At 36.5% G+C, this 18,987-nt stretch overlaps 3 protein-coding genes across 3 annotated transcripts; all 3 read left to right on the top strand.

Moving 5' to 3' along the window:
* The first annotated feature begins 3,401 nt into the window (after window positions 1–3,401).
* LOC100635443 (ATP-dependent DNA helicase Q5-like) lies at window positions 3,402–11,598 on the top strand. Its single transcript, XM_003387446.2, has 19 exons — window positions 3,402–3,544; window positions 3,809–4,370; window positions 4,529–4,607; window positions 4,669–4,765; window positions 5,023–5,134; window positions 6,056–6,163; window positions 6,842–6,905; window positions 6,958–7,046; window positions 7,142–7,190; window positions 7,458–7,636; window positions 8,737–8,848; window positions 8,896–8,926; window positions 8,990–9,051; window positions 9,745–9,933; window positions 10,341–10,400; window positions 10,459–10,970; window positions 11,016–11,142; window positions 11,199–11,259; window positions 11,323–11,598. Exons 1-19 carry the CDS (start codon window positions 3,430–3,432, stop codon window positions 11,433–11,435), a joined length of 2,721 nt encoding a protein of 906 aa, XP_003387494.1. The 5' UTR covers window positions 3,402–3,429; the 3' UTR covers window positions 11,436–11,598.
* A 168-nt stretch (window positions 11,599–11,766) lies between these two features.
* Window positions 11,767–14,080, top strand: LOC109582917 (uncharacterized). The gene is made up of 3 exons (XM_019997978.1): window positions 11,767–12,014; window positions 12,450–12,515; window positions 12,837–14,080. Exons 1-3 carry the CDS (start codon window positions 11,781–11,783, stop codon window positions 13,977–13,979), a joined length of 1,443 nt encoding a protein of 480 aa, XP_019853537.1. The 5' UTR covers window positions 11,767–11,780; the 3' UTR covers window positions 13,980–14,080.
* Window positions 14,081–14,651: 571 nt separating this feature from the next.
* LOC109582919 (galactan beta-1,4-galactosyltransferase GALS2) lies at window positions 14,652–17,865 on the top strand. The gene is made up of 4 exons (XM_019997982.1): window positions 14,652–14,882; window positions 14,935–14,967; window positions 16,154–16,222; window positions 16,632–17,865. Exons 1-4 carry the CDS (start codon window positions 14,769–14,771, stop codon window positions 17,781–17,783), a joined length of 1,368 nt encoding a protein of 455 aa, XP_019853541.1. The 5' UTR covers window positions 14,652–14,768; the 3' UTR covers window positions 17,784–17,865.
* Window positions 17,866–18,987: the final 1,122 nt, after the last annotated feature.

The raw sequence follows: 18,987 nt of genomic DNA, 5'->3' as shown, positions 1-18,987 counted from the left end.
ATTTCCTCTCTGTTCACCAAACAGACAAGAAAGCTAGTTTTATTATCCTTTTCTTGTATTTCAAACTGAACTACACTAGTAATACTCTTTGCTACAAGAGCTGAAAATACAGAAGCTGTTCCATTTTGTGTCTCTATCATCCTTCCTTGCAATGTAAAGGATTCATCATCAGTTTCAATGAGAATGAACTCTCCTTTTCCATTGAATGTGTATTTGTATTGATCAAGAGTTATGATATGAGGATCACCAATGGTCCAAGCTGTATATATTATTCAATTATAATTGATTGTATCATTGTTAACATACCTGGTATTGGAGGGACATATGCAGTGCCATTGTCTGATGGTCGTCTGGTATAATACTTCCCACAATCTTTTTCTGCTCCTTTACAGCAAAAAATATAAGGCAAAATATCTTCCCGATGATGATTTAATAGATTGGTTAGATAGCTTGATGAATCACTGCCAATAGGAGATGCTTTGTCAACAGAGCCACCACTTGTGGGTCCAATGATTAATTGACCATTGGTGTCATAACAACATTCATTACTTGATCCCTCAGTCCTACAAAATTAATAACATGATTCATTGTTTGTAGTCATAAATTCATAACAGCCAATAGGAGGAAATGCACTTTCATGATATGAATAATATTTTTACCTGGTTATTGTTCGTTGATGGTAACATTTGTCAGCATTAGGATGAAGAAATCTCACTAGTTTATTGTTACTGTTTTGTATCAATCCACTATTAACCGTTCTCGCTTGATCAATAGTTGGTGGACAAGGAACCTCTGAACGTACAATTGACAGTAATGCCTCACCAATGGTAGCAGGTTCACTGATTGACCATGCTTTACATTTGCTATAAAATTTTCCTGCATCATTTGCAATCCATATCATATCAGTCCATTGCTTTACTGCACCCTCAGCATAGTCATATGTTACTGGATTTTGCTGATTTCCTACAGCTTCAATAGAAACAATAGCTGGATAGATATTTTGTGCTGACGAATGCGATACAGTTGGTATACTAACAGTATAAGAACCACTATTGTCAATATTGCTGGCTAGTTCATTAACTTGATCAACCGAATTGTTAGTGATGACGTGTAGTTTGATATTAATGCGAAGATTTGCTGTATTAACAGTTCCTGTGCTCTCAGAGAGGCTAGCTGGTATCCATGTTAGTGTAATAGTATCTTGTGCTTGTATTAATAGATCATTAGATATGATATTTACCTTATATCCATTTTCAATAGACTCTAAAAGAGATAACAATATGTAATGAAAACATTACATGCATAAATTACTCAAATTTTACTTACGAGAATAAAATGAGGCTTTGTGTGTATATGCATGTTGCAACTGTACAAATACTCTTCCAGTTACATTCAGTTGAGGAGTGATGCATAAAACTTCGGTAGAACTAATGGGGAAACCCCTCACTTCAGTATTATGAAAGCGACATGTGACTAGCTGATGTTGTTGAACAAATTCAGGAGATGTTAGTATAACTGGGACACCACCAAAAATTTGACCATACCATGGACTCAAATGAAGAGCTCCTAATTTTAATTATAAATGCGAGATACAAATTAAGCACCTTAACACTATTTTAAGACTAACCTGTTGTCAATGCATTCAGTTTCATTCCCATCATAAAAGTATAAGTTTGAGGATTATCTGAAGGATTGTGATAATTGGTTCCATAAGCAATAACACTAAGGCCAGCAGATGGATTACTGTGTTGCAATACGTGAGGATCAAGATCTAAGAATTCATGAATAGTACCGTATCCTACAGTGTTGCCATTTTGATCAATAATAGGATACCAATTCCAGTCATAAGATGTCCCATCAAGCAGTACAAATGAAGTATCAGTGGTAGTAATGTGAACATAATGATTCAAAAAATTTGAGCCATAATATGTACCATTGTCAGGGAAATACTGAACAGTGTTAATATACTGTTCAACTGGAGGGACTATGCTAAGTACTTGAGTGAAAATTGTCGATACATTTTCAATGTTTTCTATGTGGCCTTCAGCACTAAACTGCATTACTAGAATTGGTTTATCTGATTTAATAACACAATAGGCTCTTGGGTCATAAGTTATGTTCCATTCTTCTGAATTCCAATCCCCTGGTGATGACAATGTAATAGTAGCAACTATAGAACCATTGCAAGTCTGGATAACAGTTGTGTCATAAGCTGAAGCAATTATTTTATTGTAATGTTGAACTATTCCATTGGGAAATGGAACGATTAGAAATGTTTCACCCCAAGTTACTGTAGGAGGAATTTGTTCCACAAAATGATCGCACCATCGGCCAGGCCCCCACCACCACCTATATTGTGTTTGTTCAAGCTGCTGAAGGAGTTCATCAGAAATAGTACCACATTCATGTCCACTGATGACAGTCAATGGTTTATTAGAGGTGATGGCAGTGCCAGTCAAATCACCAAATGCTGTTCCAATAAAAAGTGTTTGCATTTGATGCAGTGTAATGGTGTGCACATCACCAGGCTCAACTGATAGCAGTGCACTATTAGGATTTTGTGGATCGGCTGGGACTTCAATAGTTTGAGTAGGTGCAATAGTTATTGTGGTATCATCTTCATTGCCAACTAAAAGAAATGAGCTTTGGCTATCAGTCATAGAAAATCGTGACATAGATCTATCAGCTGACACAACAAAATAATGATACTGCTGTAGTCCAAGATCAATATATGGATAAACCAAGTATGCCTCTTTAAAATCATATTCTGCTGCCATTACGATCACAGATATGGGAGAATCAGAGTGGACATGTATTCCTTTATATCGCTCAGAGTAATTAGCATGGAGTGATCGAAGAACACGCTGTGGTAAGAGAACAGTGGCTGGTTCATCAACAGAAACACTTCCAGTACTATTCCACCCTATATCTGTTTCTATTGTAAAGTCAACAGACTGAGTGGAAAGTGTACTAATAAATATCCGATCTTCATTTATTTCATCCCATTGGTCAACTCTAAACATACCAATATAGAAGTCATATCCATAAGTAGTCCTGTCAACAGATTGACCATCAGAAACTTTATAGCAGAAGAAGCAAACTATTGAGCAATAGATCAATACAACTACTGACAAGCTTCATATGAGTACTCTTACCTAGTAACAAGGTAATGCTAGATGTTGCAGTCATGACGTTTAAAAAGCAGCTAGCGCGCGAGGTAGGACACGGTTGAGTTAATTAGTCTCTTTAGATATTTCTCTGGAGAGCCTCGGGGTTGAATCTCGGGAGCTAGCAATAATGGCAAAGTTCAATTGCATTCCATTGGTAATTGGTATCACGTGATGCAGTAGAGCTACTTAAAATAATGGGTGGGGATTTGTATTATTATTAATAATCATCGAAATTAATTATTATGGCACAATAAAATTAATGGCAGAAGGAACAAGTTCAAGCAAAGACTTGAGAAAATCTTTAAAGGAGCACTTTGGATACTCTGAGTTCAAGACTTCACTTCAAAGAGAAGCTGTAGAGTGTGTTTTTGAAGGTGAGAGAAGGGGCAATAAAATAATAGTATTTATTCCAGTCACAAAAAGGGATATATGTACATAAATTCATGCATGTACATTTATTTTTATAAAGACAAGTATGAAAGTAAAAGAAAAATAATTTTAACCCAAATTTTAAACAGGCATAACTCTAAAATCTTCTGATCTGATGTGTACATTTTTACAATAATATTAATTACAGTAATTACCAAGATTGTAATGATAATAATAATAATAATAATAATAATAATAATAATTCATAGGTAAAAAGGATGTCTTCATTTCTATGCCGACTGGTTCAGGGAAGTCCTTATGCTATCAGCTTCCTGCTTTACTGGCAAAGAAAGGTCTAGCTTTAGTCCTATCTCCTCTCATAGCTCTGATAGAGGACCAGGTATCATCACTACAATCAAAGGGACTTCCTGCCGTCGCTCTCAATTCAAAAACCTCAGCTTCCGATCGCTCCAAGATAGCGTCCCAACTCAAGCTAAAGTCTCCGCCTATAAAACTACTCTATGTCACGCCAGAGATGGTCGCCACGTCTAATTTCCGAGAGACGCTAACGAGGCTTCATCGTAATGGAGGTGTGGTTTTTATAGCGATTGACGAGGCACACTGTGTCTCTGAATGGGGTCATGATTTCAGGCCGGACTACCTAAAGCTAGGAGAGTTGAGGGGTGTGGTCCCGGGCGTTCCGATAATAGCGCTGACAGCTACGGCCACGCCCAGAGTACAGGAGGATGTTGTGCGTAGTTTGAAAATGAGGGAGCCTGTTTCTGTTTTTAAGAGCAGCTGTTTTAGACCCAATCTGTTTTATAATGTTAGGTAGGTCGATTGTGCATGATATTATTATTGATACTGTATGTATATTATTTATGAATATTTTGATAAACAATTAGGTGAGTGGACAATGTACATGTAGATTTGTGTAAATTATTATTACTTTTACTTTAATTTTGAAATTTAAAATTTACCTCCTGTAGTTTTAAGGAAACTCTAAAAGATCCTTTGAAAGATTTGTGTGATTACATCACAGAAGCATTAACTAGCTCAACCACTGAAGTCAGTAAATACATACATATACATGTACATGTAATTCTATTTTATTATTTTACTTCATTAGGGATGTGGTATTATTTATTGTCGTACAAGAGAAGGGTGTGGTGAGCTTGCTGGCCGAATAACGAGCAAAGGGATCCTAGCAAAACCTTACCATGCTGGTAGGTCACATGATAATACATGTACAGTGCCTCTGTAATGTACAGTGTATAGTATAGTATACAGTATAAATGATTTATTGGTGAGAGAAGATCATACAGATTTGGTGAATTTTATATTGGCAATTTTGGGTATGGTTGGATTGAAATAAAATGGCGGATTTACCAGTATTAATTCCTTACCAATCATCTTGTACAGTATAATAATAATAATAATTAAAATTAAAAAAATGATAATGATAATAATAATATTAATGCAGGTCTTAAATCTAATGAAAGGTCACAGGTACAGGAGCAGTGGATGAAAGGGGTTGTCCCTATAATTGTTGCTACAATTAGTTTTGGAATGGGAGTAGACAAAGCAAATGTAAGGTATGTTCGTGTGGAATGCAAGTACAGATTCTGAAAACTGTAAACCTTATAGCGGGAAATTTTAGAAGAAATTAAATTTGGCAAATTTTGGCGTTTGATAGCCATTCGCCAAAATAAAAATCCACCATTTTGAGCCATTACCGTATAGCTGGAAAAGTTTGTGGGAATTATATTTTGCGATTTTGTACCCATATAGCTAATTTTAATGTTTGTGGAATTTAATTTTGCTGGTGTAGGCGTGTACTGTTGATACACCCATTACTTACATGTATAATGCTTTGCGGAATTAAATTGTGCGTTTTTATGATCAACAGCAAAATTAAATTCCAGCAAATATTTCCAGCTATACGGTATGTGCATGCTCAATGGCACGTGGCCACAAATTTGCCAAATTAAAATCCGTGAATCATCAAATTTTAGCAATTCGCCAAATTTAATTCTCTCCAAAATTTCCCACTATACGTTACTGGGTTTCTTGTCCAGCCAAACTTTTGTTCTGTTAATTCACTCTCTGAGCTTAAAAAAACTAAAATTAAATCTGCAAAATTATGGAAACACATTGAGTAGATGAGCGTAGTCCTCTACACTTTTTGATTTTCCCCTTGAAAGTTTGACCCAATGAAAGAGACCCACTATACATGCAGTATATACCATGTAGTGGGAAATTTTGGAGTGAGTAAAATTTGGCAAATTGCTAAATTTTGGTCGATTGGCAGATTTGCGATTTTGTGGCCACGTGCCATTGAGCATGTGTATAATGGCTGAAAATGGCGACATTTTATTTTGGCGAATTGCTATCAAAACGCCAATTTTCCAAATTATTTCCTCTAAAATTCCCTGCTATTACAGTATATACATGTGTACATGTAGTCTGTTACTGATGAATGTGTGTATGAGTTCATGTGGTTTGTGTGTTGGTAGGTTTGTAGTTCACTGGACACTACCTAAAGGTATAGAGGCTTATTACCAAGAGTCTGGTAGAGCTGGGAGAGATGGTTTAAAGGCATACTGTAGGATATATTACTCAAGGTATGAGGGGACCTACAGTCCAGTATACTATATGTACAATGTAGTAAAGCTATGTTTACTAAGTGTGGACTTTGGCCCGATTTTGGAGCAATTTTAAAAATTTGTAAAAAATCTAAATGTGATTGGAATCAGCTCAAACTTTCTACACAACATAAGTACATGTATATGTATCAGGAAAATTTATAAAAATTGAAAATTCTCAACTTTTTAATTTTGACTAAATTTGGCTCGGGACCGTGTACTATAGTACAGGGACTTTAGCCCAATTTTGGAGCAACTTTAAAAATTCGTAAAAAATTCAAATGTGATCGGAATCAGCTCAAACTTTCTTCACAACATAAGTTCATGTATGTGTATCAAGAAAAATTATAAAAATTGAAAATTCTCAACTTTTTAATTTTGGCTAAATTTGGCCTAAATTTGGCCTAAATTTGGCCCATGACCGTGTACTATATATACACATGTAGTACAGGGATTTTAGCCCAATTTTAGAGCAACTTTGAAAATCTGTAAAAAATCCAAATGTGATCAGAATCAGTTCAAACTTTCTACACAACATAAGTTCATGTATGTGTATCAAGAAAAATTATAAAAATTGAAAATTCTCAACTTTTTAATTTTGGCTAAATTTGGCCCATGACCGTTTGATGCTACCTCATTTTTGTTGTTCACCAATAGATTCGATAGAGACCAGTTATTATTTTTACTGCAAAAAGAAATCTCAGAAAAAGAGACAAAGAAAGTTGTTAACATCATTTTGCTCTATCAATCAAACATTGTTATTTATGTCATAGGGTAAGTCACAGTTTAAGTCAGCCAGTCGGAGTAAAGAAGCTACAGAGAAAAGTTTTGAGACCTTAGTTAAGTATTGTGAAGAAGCAAAGTGAGTACTATTCATTGTTATACCACCGGTACATGCACTTGTACCTCACGCCTTTATTAATGATAATCTCAGATCCTAAACTCCGCCCCTTATAGTTGTCGTCACACCGTAATTGCACAATATTTCAAAGACCCAATCCCTGAGGTGAGTCATCTACATGTAATTAAAAAATAAAAGTATATTGTATAGTGGAAAATTTTGGAGGGGATTAAATTTGGTGAATTGGCATTTTGATAGCCATTTGCCAAAATAAAAATCTGCCATTTTCAGCCATTATGCGCATGCTCAATGGCACGTGGCCACAAAGTCGCCAAATTAAATCTGCCAATCACCAAAATGTAGCAATTCATGAAATTTTACTCCCTCCAAAATTTCATGCTCTACAGTACTTACATGTACATGTATTATTAGTGCAAAGACTTGTGTGATGTTTGCAAGATGCCAGCAGCAGTGAAAGATGCTGTCAAGTCCCTCAAACTCTGCTTACCAGCCTCAAGGAAAAAGAAAGGGTTCGTTCGAGGATCTTCTGCAGCTTATTTTGATAGTATGGATGGCTCGCTTTATGAGGGAGGAAGAGGAACTGATGGATAGTAAGGAAGAGAAAGGAGAGATAAAGAAAGAATAAGAAACATTGTATACCGTACAAGATGATTTATTGGTTGGAGTAATATTTGGGGAATTTGCCTACGGAACGAAATTGGTGAATTTTATATTGGCAATTTTGAGCCACGTGCCATTGAGCATGCTCAGATTGAAACAAAATGGAGGTTTTTATATTGGCGATTTCTTCATAGAACCACCAATTGCTAATATTAATTCTTCACCAATAAATCATCTTGTACAGTATACATGTGTACATGTTCATGTAATATACAAGCTAAAGGTGGGTTCTCAATATGACGCATTGCTTTTCATGCGCTAGCGTCATGACCGGAAGTGCTGTATAAACCAATGGGAGTATGCATCAATGCGTCAGAATAGAAATGTTTTCTAATCTGACGCATTGATGCATGCTCCAATTGGTTTATACAGCACTTCCGGTTGTGACAGATGCACGTGCGTCGTATTGAGAATCCACCTTAAAGCTATGATACATGTAGGTAGCTGTTGCTTACAATACTTGTGTACACTTAAGCCATGTTTGTCTATGTGACTCTGTGTTTTTGCTATTTTAGTTAAACAAGTGAATTGTACACAGTCAGTGTATATACATGTACGTGTGTTACACAAACAGTGACAGTGTGTTTTCAATACACATGGTAATGACATTAAATTTGATTAAACTATATGCGTGTACATATACAGCTACATGTACATGTAAATAATGTAATGTACTGTACATGTACAGCTATAAGTTTTTGTTATCTCCAGCATTACCTGTGTTACAGGCGCTGCCTTGCTAGTAAACTTATAGCTGAGTGGTACTGTACATGTACATGTACATGTACATGTACTTGACCCAATGTCTATTGTAGCAGATTGAGAATGCTAGATTAAAAGCATAGCAAGTTTTCCTTACCACCAGCACATGGTGTGATTCATTTTGTTAGGTAACAATATCAGTCCATCTGCCAGAATCTCTTGCCAAATGCTAGAAACAATGTGTAGTCACTACCCTGTATAGTAGTGTAAACTGTGAAGCAATTACTACTTAACTGTATAAACATGTACATGTATATCTTTCTTGTAGCGGGAGCAGTGATGAAGAGTCCGATGAGGATTCCAGCAGTCGGATCAAGCAAATTCAAAAACGAAAAACTCGCGAGTTTTTTGAAGCCGAATTTAGAAAAAGAAGGAGAGAAGTATGTTAAGAAAGACAACTAACCTTTCATTCATTTACTTTGTATAGACGACCAGTCCTGAAGTAGAAGAACTTCCAAGTAATTTTGATGAAATTTAATGCCTTCAGATGTGTCCATGTTATGTGACTTTGTTTTCCACAGGTCCTGATAGTAATATTAGAGATCCTAGTCTAACCAAGAGAGTATCTAAATTGACGATTAAAGTAAGTGGAAAAATAAAGAGGAATTACAGCACCGCTCAGCTATAACTTTACTTTTACACTCCAGCACTACCTGGGTAGGCAAGCTGCACTGTTGTGTACACTATAAATAAAGTTATAGCTGAGCGGTACTGTATGTGCATGTACATGTGAGGGTAGTTACCGTATAGAAGGAAATTTTGGAGGTAGTCAAATTTGGTGAATTTGACATTTTGATAGCCATTCGCCAAAAAACCACCATTTTGAGCCATTATACGCATGCTCAATGGCACGTGACCACAAATTTGTCAAATTAAAACCCGCCAATCACCAAAATTTAGCAATTCACCAAATTTAACTTCCTCCAAAATTTCCTGCTATACAGTATGCTATAGGAAGGAAGAAATTTATTATCTAATACTATGTTTACACTAGCTTTTTTAACTGAGCCAGCCCTGTTTAAAGTGGGCCAGCACAGTTTCATTTGATAGTGTAAACAGTAACCAAACTGAGCTAAAGTGAGCTGGGCCAAACCAGGCTAGCATAGTTAGTACAGCAGGGCCAGCTCAGCCTGGTTCAGCACGGTTTGGCCCACTTCTGTAGTGTAAACGTAGTATACATGTGTATATGCATGTACATGTACATGTACATGTACATTAGTATGATTAGATCGTATGTGATTGTTGTTAGGGGAATTGATATGTTTACCATGTCTAGGTACGCGAACATTGTTACGGTTTACTACTCAAGGCACTTCAAGACAACAGTGACAGCTGTAGCTGTTCCTCTGGGACACCTTCTGTCTTGCTTGCTGGCTCAATCCAGACTAAAGCCAGCTGCATCGAGTATGAGGTTTTTAATAATGCAAAGTCATCCGAAGTGTACAAAATTCAAGTATTAAAAAAGGTTTGCACATAATGCACATGTACATGTATAGTCATTAGGATGCTCCTATTATTCTGACAGACTTCAGGCCCTTTTTGTGTTTTGCATATGATTATGTACACTATACATGTACATGTACATGTATACATATTACACTGTGTACAGCCTACACAGAGCAGCCTATATCTAGAGATTTGCCTGGAGCCCCCCCCCCCCATCTCCAACTAGATTTAGACAATGAGATTATGCAGATGTATAAGTTGGTATAATTTATAATGTGACTGAATTTTTAATTTGCCATTACGTCAGTCTAGACACTGTACAAACTTCATGCCTATTAGTATCAATAGACTTTCAATTTAAAACAACTTGTTAAGTACATAATATACACATTATGTATGTATGTATCATTATTGTATATGATGCAGGTCTCTCTAATTAAGCAAGCGACTAAAAATGGTGAGATTTATACACTTATGAGTAACGAGGTAAGATCTACTATTAAGTTATACTTAAGATGTACATACATGTATGTACATACGACAGGTTAAAAAGAACAGCATTTTCTCGGGCTTTACATCAGCAGCTAGCTTAATAAGAGAACCACCAACTAGCAGTGCTAGTCCCAGTAGTGATCCTATCAGTAAATTTGGTGGATTTCAATCTGCATCACTTCTCATGCCATCAAACTCAAATGCATATAAAACTGGAGGCAATGATGACAAAGACTCTGTAACTGGATCAAAGGAAGTGGAATGCATATTAGTAGAAGATTCATTGGATTCATTGCCATCTACTAGTAAGAGACTGAGTCCAGTGGAGCTCATTTCCATACCAGCAGAAGGAGGAGGACATGATAGTAGACATGATGAGAGTATGAGTCCTACGTGTACTTCAAGAGGAAGATCGATTCTTATAGATAGTCCTAATTCTGGGCTTCCTGTGGAAGAGTTGTCAAACTTGTCTTCAGTCGAAACTTGCTCCATTTTAGACGAGAGACCCCATCCTATATCAGTCATGGAAGACGGTTCATGTGTTATTACTAGTGAATCAAAAAAGTGAAATGTTTAAAAGCTTTGTTTATTTATTTTCACTTTTTTTAGTCGTGCAGTTTCTCCTGACATTGTGACTAAATCGACATCTTCTAAAGACATTGGAAAGGCTCACATTGCATCTTCTGTTGTTAAGATACTCACTCCTCATTACAGGAAAGGAAAGATCACTTCTAAAGTACATGACTCCTCCACACTGTTGCTATTTGCATTTATTGGTACATACATGTATAGGAACTGTTCAAAAAGTTTGCTAAAATCCTTTCTGACGGATTCTATGACAGACAGAAATTTGGTATGCTTATATAAGTATACGGGTAATATTTCCTATAATTATTAATTTTATTTTATCTTGCAGACGAGAGCAAGTGTAAGGAACTAGTGAAGTCTTTCTTTACAAAGCATAGCAAGTGCACTCATGAGAAAGACCTGAAGACTTTGAGTAGATTTTTAACATCAAGTGACATCTGAAATTTTAATTATAATTATTGATCATTATCACTAACTAGAGAATAGCTTATTTCACTACACAACCAATTGTAATTGCCTTAGATCAGGGACTGATATCAGTCTGAATCTGTACCGATACCAGTCCTGAATCATGGTTTTCATGTAATCAGTTATGACACTGTGACAACTGCTAAAATCAAACACGATACAATCATGATAAAATTTGTACTGATTCATGCCAGTATAACAGGTATAATTTGTCAGGGCTGTACCAGTATAGAGTATCCATTATTTTGGGGCAAAAGTGCTGAAACTGCTGATTCAGGCATGATAACGTTTTAAATTTTTGATTGTCAAATTGTCAATATGTCAGCCAAATGGAGGGTAGGCGGACCCCGCCTGACTAAATGGAGGGCTGTGTTGTTGTTAGTCTTGATGACTGTTTTAGTAATATTCTTTAGCTTTCACTCCACAAGGGGAACCTTTTCTTTCCTGGCTTCAAAAGTGGTTCTTATGGACGCGAATGGGTTGGTGCCCGGGGAAAATGTTTCGACCGAGGTTTCGACTCCTAAGTCAGAGCTCGAACCTCATGCCAATCAGGTAAGGGAATAGTTTTAACAAGAAAATTCAATGTAAAATGTATTCTGTTGCATGGTGGTACAGTGAAGTGCTGAGGAAATTGCTCAGTTCAAAAAAAGATATACTACTAGTATATCTATGGTTCAAAAGGGGGTGGGTCGTTTAAGTCAGCAGTTTGTTCTATAGGTTAAAGTTTACAATGTTACAATAGGCTTGATGATGTTATATTGACGCTGGAATAGGATTTGGTTTTATCACAGATACTACTATCTATGGTTCTGTTCTAGCGGAAAGCATGCGTCAAAAGGTCAAATTGCCCACACCTTTGATTAAAAATTGACGGCACCCTGGCCTAACGCCGTATTGTAAACCAGCCTTTACTTATACATGTACATTGTTTTAGTTACTCAATATCTTGTAATACTTCATGTATGAATAGTATTGCCTGTTGTATAGGACTGGAATCTATACCATCCTTCTAACCTGGATCAATTGTGGATAATAATGACAAAGAGAATATTGGTTAGTTCTACATTGTATTTCAGCATGAGAGAGACCCAGAGCGGATTATTGTATATTTCTGTGGTAAAATGTTTTCACAATTTTTGCATTTTTTTGCTCCATCGTAAAACTTAAAGTCGTGAAATAAACTAGCAAAGCAATCAAGCACCATGTTAAAGGTGCTTTGTAGTGTAGTCCCTTCTTTACATTATTTTGCAAAGTTTTTATTTGATTGAAATAATAGAGGTGATTGTTATCAATCACAAATACATTATGTTTATTCATGCTTGTCATAATACAAATCATCAATAATAATTGTGTTTCATTTTCTATAATGAATAGGTCAGACGTTTAGGTTTTCATGACACTAGGAGCTCCTCTTATCCCAGTGTAGTATTCAACTGTATGTATGATGACAGACCAGAACTGCCACACTTGAAGAAATTTTATAGTCTACTAACTTTTAGGAACGGATCTAAGGCATGCATACCATTAGAATACTGGGCACATAACGGAGACTATATGCACACTAGGAACACATATACAGAGATATATTACAATTATATACTACGAACTGAAAGTAGTGTATCCGAGCCACCTTTACAAGGTCAGATCTCCTTTGATCCAGACTGTCACTCGCTATCCAAAACTATCCCAATAAAGGACAATACAACTGATCGGAAATACACTTACGGTGTCTGCCTTCACAAGAGTATATATAATTTAACTGAGCCTGAAATGTTAGTCCATTGGGTTGAGCTCAATTTGGCACTAGGAGTGGAATTTATGACGATATATCTTCAAAACGGGTACATTCCTGAGTCATACTATACACTAATGATACCTTACATTAAGAGAGGAATAGTTGAAGTACTGGACTGGGGTCTAAGACCACCAGTCATTCCTGGATACACTAAATTCTGGGGACAGACTGCAGTCATCACAGAGTGCATATATAGGAACATGTATAGGGTCAAATACTTAGGATTATACGACCTTGATGAATTTATTATCCCTGGAAATCTCAGAACGGTTCCTGAACTGATCAAAAAATTTGAAAAAGAAACACCAGCAGCACTCAACGCAGCATCCTATGGTGCAACCAATGTATTCTATTATAAATCGAATGAGCACTTACCGCGTATGAATGAGTCCTTGTTAGCCTCACAATGTCCAAAAATGAGTGTACCAAGATACTATACTTTTAATATGAGGAACAAACATGTAAGGCCATTTGTTAATAAGATTATCGTGAAACCAAAGGCCGTCATTTCAGTTTGGACTCATTTTGCGTTAAAATGGATGCCTGGCTACACTAAAGAGAAGTACTTTACTTTCGATGATGCACAGCTACGGCATTATCGTGTCCCCGAGAAACCTGGTTTTTTGAAAACTCCCCTCACAGTAAACTCATTTACACTAGATAGGTACTATAATGACACTGTTATGGGAATCATTAGACATGCTTGCAGGAAGAAAAATTAATGATAATAATAAAAATAATTTTATGTGCCAAAATTAATATTTATTTATTATGTCACTTTGTGGTCAATTAGTCATTCACAAGTTAGTGTCACTGTAAATTAGATCAGTTCAGAAAATGCTGCAGGCTATGATTGCTGCACTAATTACCACATTATAGTATCCACTAACGTAATATTTTGTCTCAAAAGATGTAAAGTTCTCCTCTGTCTAGCATAGGCTGTGTAATCTCGCTTGCCAGACCCGAGGGGTCCGCAACTCCAAATAATCCCGTACACCCTTGAAAATAATCTATAATAATCTGTTAATCTTTAAAATCTCCAGTAATCTCTGGAAATCCCAAAAAATCCTTGATAATCTTTAAAAATCTCAAAATTATCTCACATATCTGCTAGTATCCGGAGTTTATTAAAATTAATTAACCTTAACTAATAATTATTAATAGTTATAACGGTTAACTAACTTTAATTAATACATATTAAAAGTTATAAAGTAGTTAATTGATTAATAATCTCACAAAAAATCTCTGATAATCCCAAAAAATTATGGGAAATCTCAAAAAAATTTCTGGTAATCTTCCAAATAATCTCAAATAATCTCTGATAATCTCAAAAATCTGGTTAATCTCTTAATCTCGTACACCTAAAATAGGAGTTGCGGACCCCTCGGCCAGACCCTTTCCGCCTACACCACCTGCTAGCGGGCAGAAGCCTGTAACTAGTTAAGTAAATTAAATCACCCAAATTGGGCCGCGCCTCTATTAAAAACTAGCTAGGTGGGTGTCAGAAAACTATGAAGAAAAAGGAAGCTCTCTTTGTCCTGTTGAGCTTTGCTCTGCTATCTATGATGGCTTTGAGTTACCTCCTTTATGCTAAAGGAAAGAGAGTCATTATCTTCAGAGGCATGGTAAGTTTTGTCATCCTATTGTTGTCAGCTGCGTTCATATTTCATTTTATAGCTTCAAGAAAGACTTGTTAACGAATTAGACCAGGTATGATTGTCATGTAGCTAGCCCAGTAAAATTGTAGAATGAGTTCAAGATGCATAGCTGTTATAAGCCAAGATCATTCTTCAGCTTGCACTGTCCCATCCTATTTAAACTAAATGATTAAACCTTTTGCGTACAAGCATTCATTCAGCTAAATGGCATACTGGGAAAGTCTGATTCACATTGTGATACAATATGTCACTTGTTTACAGTTTAAGCCTGGTTTCCATATAACAGCCTTACAACACTGTTGCAACAATCGTGGAGATAGAAATCAGGTCTATCTCTATGACATTCAGAGTTGTATGTGTACGTATGCTAACCACAGAATCCATACAACAGCCACAACTACCTGTATATGGAAACCAGGCCTAAGACAACTTGATGAAAGTCAGTGGACAGAGTTGAAAATTTTTGCTTACCTAGGCACTTCCAGTACAAGTTATGCACAACAGTATAATGCATACAATTAATTTTTTTGGGTTAGGCTATAGTAACTGATAGATTACTATTAGTCTTTACTCTACCATATCGTACTGTTAAGGCTAAGCAAGTTATGCTAGCATAATATTAGAGCATAATGGGTAAAATTTCTGACCCTATACCCCTGTAGCGCCTACACAAAGCTGGGCGAGGCCAATGATTTAGAGTATTTTATTTTCCAGTGATTCAACGTCTTTGGAAAAACATTTTCAGATTCTGGCATTATTACAATAAAATTTTTATTACAATTATATCTTCATGCATGTAACTTGATAGTTACCCTTTGCCACACGTAGTCGTATGGGCAAAGGTATATGACTTGATTGATATTTGAGTAAAGCTTTAAATATCAGTATAGTAATGAGCATAATTGGATTTATTTCAAAGTGTAATTTATTGGAATGGAATTTGGGACAGTGCCAAAAAGCGTAATAGGCAGAAAGTGAAGCATAATTTGCCTAGCCCTACGTACTGTATTTTTACTCTACCGTTTAGCGGAAAATTTTGGAGGGAAATAAATTTGGTGAATTTGGTGTTTTGATAGCCATTCACTAAAATAAACCAACTATTTTTGAGCCATTATGTGCACGCTCAATGGCACATGGCCACAAATTTGCGAAATTAAAATTTGCCAATCACTTAAACTTATCAATTCGCCAAATTTAAGTCCCTCCGAAATTTCCCGCTATACGGTATGCCCTTTTAGGATCAGCACCTCTTTCATCCATCATCAAGTCTTCAGGATTTATGGGTTACAGTTAACAAGAACATAGTGGTATGATCATTATGTATATCATGGTGTGTGTTTGTATACGCATGGCATTTCCATTGCCACTTGAGCTATCATTTAAAAGCCTTTCTACACTTGCAATGTGGTTTAGAACTAAAAAAATGATTCCACACTATCTTGAGAATCTTGTTATTTTGATTGCATTTCTGATCCAGCTGCCATTGGTTATCTATTGAATGCCATTCAAACCATAAATGGAGGTGGTTTGTGCATAGAAGCCAAATCACATCAGGTGTGGAATCACTGGAACCAGTTTCAAACTGGTTCAATGCCCATTGGAAGTGCTAGTGTAGAAAGGCTTTAATTGTTTTGTCAAAGAGTCAAATTGTATCATCCCATGTCACACTGTTAATTTCTGCTTTTTAAAAAAACTGGTATTTATTTTTTATAATAGGTCAGACGTTTAGGTTTTCATGACACTAGGAACTCCTCTTATCCCAGTGTAGTATTCAACTGTATGTATGATGACAGATCAGAATTGCCACACTTAAGAAAACTGTATAGTCTTCTAACTTTTAGGAACAGATCAACTGCTTGTTATTTACTAGAATACTGGGTAGCTATTGGTGACCTTGGAGCAAGAGAAAGATATCAAGAAATATATTTTAATTACATATTGCGAACTAAAGAAAAGATAACAGAAGCACCAGTTCATGGTCAAATTTCAATCCATTCAAACTGTAGTTTCCTTTCTCGCACAATTCCAATTAAAGACAATACAACGAATAAGAATTACACATATGCAGTCTGCCTTCACAAGAGTATATATAATCTAACTGAGCCTGAAATGTTAGTGCATTGGGTTGAGCTCAATTTGGCACTAGGAGTGGAATTTATGACAATATATCTTCAAAACGGGTACATTCCTGAGTCATACTATACACTAATGATACCTTACATTAAGAGAGGAATAGTTGAAGTACTGGACTGGGGTCTAAGACCACCAGTCATTCCTGGATACACTAAATTCTGGGGACAGACTGCAGTCATCAATGAGTGTCTCTACAGGAACATGTATAGGGTCAAATACTTAGGATTATATGACATAGATGAATTTATTATTCCTCAAAAACTAAAAACCGTTCCAGAACTCATCGAAACTTTTGAGAAAGAAAATCCAAATGCGCTTAAAGCTGTGGCATACATTGCCAGAAATGCATTCTTTTACAAGAGGAAGGAAAGTCTTCCTGAAGTAAAGAGGTTACCTCGCCGTACAATGCTTATGTGTTACAGGATGAGCTTTCTACCAAGATATTATACATTTACAGTTAGGAATCAAGTGACTCACCTTCAACACCAATATCATAAGGTAATTGTGAAGCCTACTGCAGCAATCGGAGTGTGGACTCACTGGGTCAAGAAGTACATGGATGGCTATACTAAAGAGTTTTATTTCTCAACTGAGGATGCTCTCATACATCACTATCGCGTTCCAGACAAGTATCCTTTGACAGATTTTAATGAAAAGGTTTTTATCATGAGCCGGTACTTTAATGAAACGTTTAAGGGAATATCTGAGAATTTATGTAGATATTATTATTTATGAATCATTATTGTATATTATAGGTTGTTAATTTACTACAGTTGTTTTGAGTTGCAATCAACACAATGTTGATGGTGATTACAATTGTGCGTCATTAGATGTATAGGTTATACACCGAGACCGAGGTGTATAACCGTGTTCTACCATGCGTCCAATCAGATTAGATGCATTTCTTGTAGCTAGGATACACAAAAAGTGTAAAAATCCTTACCATCAGCAACCAATTCATTTTAAGTCACGCACTAGAATGGAAAAGCAACTAGGTAGACATGCTCGTCTGTTCTCAAAAGATGCGACAAACAGCCGCCATGATAGCTCTGGAAACGCCTATCTCATCATTTTATGACTGCCCCGCCTACTTCATTAGTGCTATATACCATCTTGTTTCGCAACGGACAACAGCACTGTGCGCCATGCACAACTAAAAAAGCAATATAATGGGTAGAAAATATTCTGAATGACTGGTGCAAGGAAAGAATGAAAGATTTGGAGAAGCTCCAACCAGGCCACTCTTCTTAATGGAGAAATACTGTTTAAAATGTTTGCTGCAGCAACTGGGGAATCGATGGTTACAAACAAACCACTCACTTCGCGGCGTGACTGCTGCTGCTAGGCTATTTCAAGCTGGTGTTGATGAACAATTAATCATGAAAAGAACAGGTCACAGAAGCACGGATGGTGTACAAATTTATAAGCGCATTTCAGATCAACAAAATGCCGGAAGACGTTTCCTCAATAATATTAGGAAGTGGATATTGGTCCGGCAGCCGGACGCCTACTGCGGGGCTATTGGTCCGGCAGTCCCTATATAGTATACTGGGGCTTCGCCCCAGTATACTAATACACGATTTTATATACAGATATCAAGTATAAATACGACAATCAGCAACGTTGCTGCAGCAGGGTTGCGGTGGTGTAGTGGAGAGGCTGGTCTGGATTGCACGGATGGGGTCAGCGGTTCGAATCCTGTCGGGACTATTGACTAAAACTATGCTGAAATGTTTGATTTTTTTTCCTTTTTTTTTAAATCACTTTTTTTACCTTTTTTTAAAAATAAACACTCTCTCGTACATCTTAGCCTCCGGGGTCGTAGGGTTGGGATTGGGGTTTAGTGTTTAGTTTTTAGAGCACCCTCTCGTACATCTTAGCCTCCGGGGTCGTAGGGTTGGGATTGGGGTTTAGTGTTTAGTTTTTAGAGCACCCTCTC

The sequence above is a fragment of the Amphimedon queenslandica genome, unplaced genomic scaffold, assembly GCF_000090795.2.
Source record: "Amphimedon queenslandica unplaced genomic scaffold, v1.1 AMPQUscaffold_13345, whole genome shotgun sequence".
Lineage (NCBI taxonomy): Eukaryota > Metazoa > Porifera > Demospongiae > Haplosclerida > Niphatidae > Amphimedon > Amphimedon queenslandica.
This window is presented reverse-complemented; position numbering and strand designations above follow the sequence as displayed.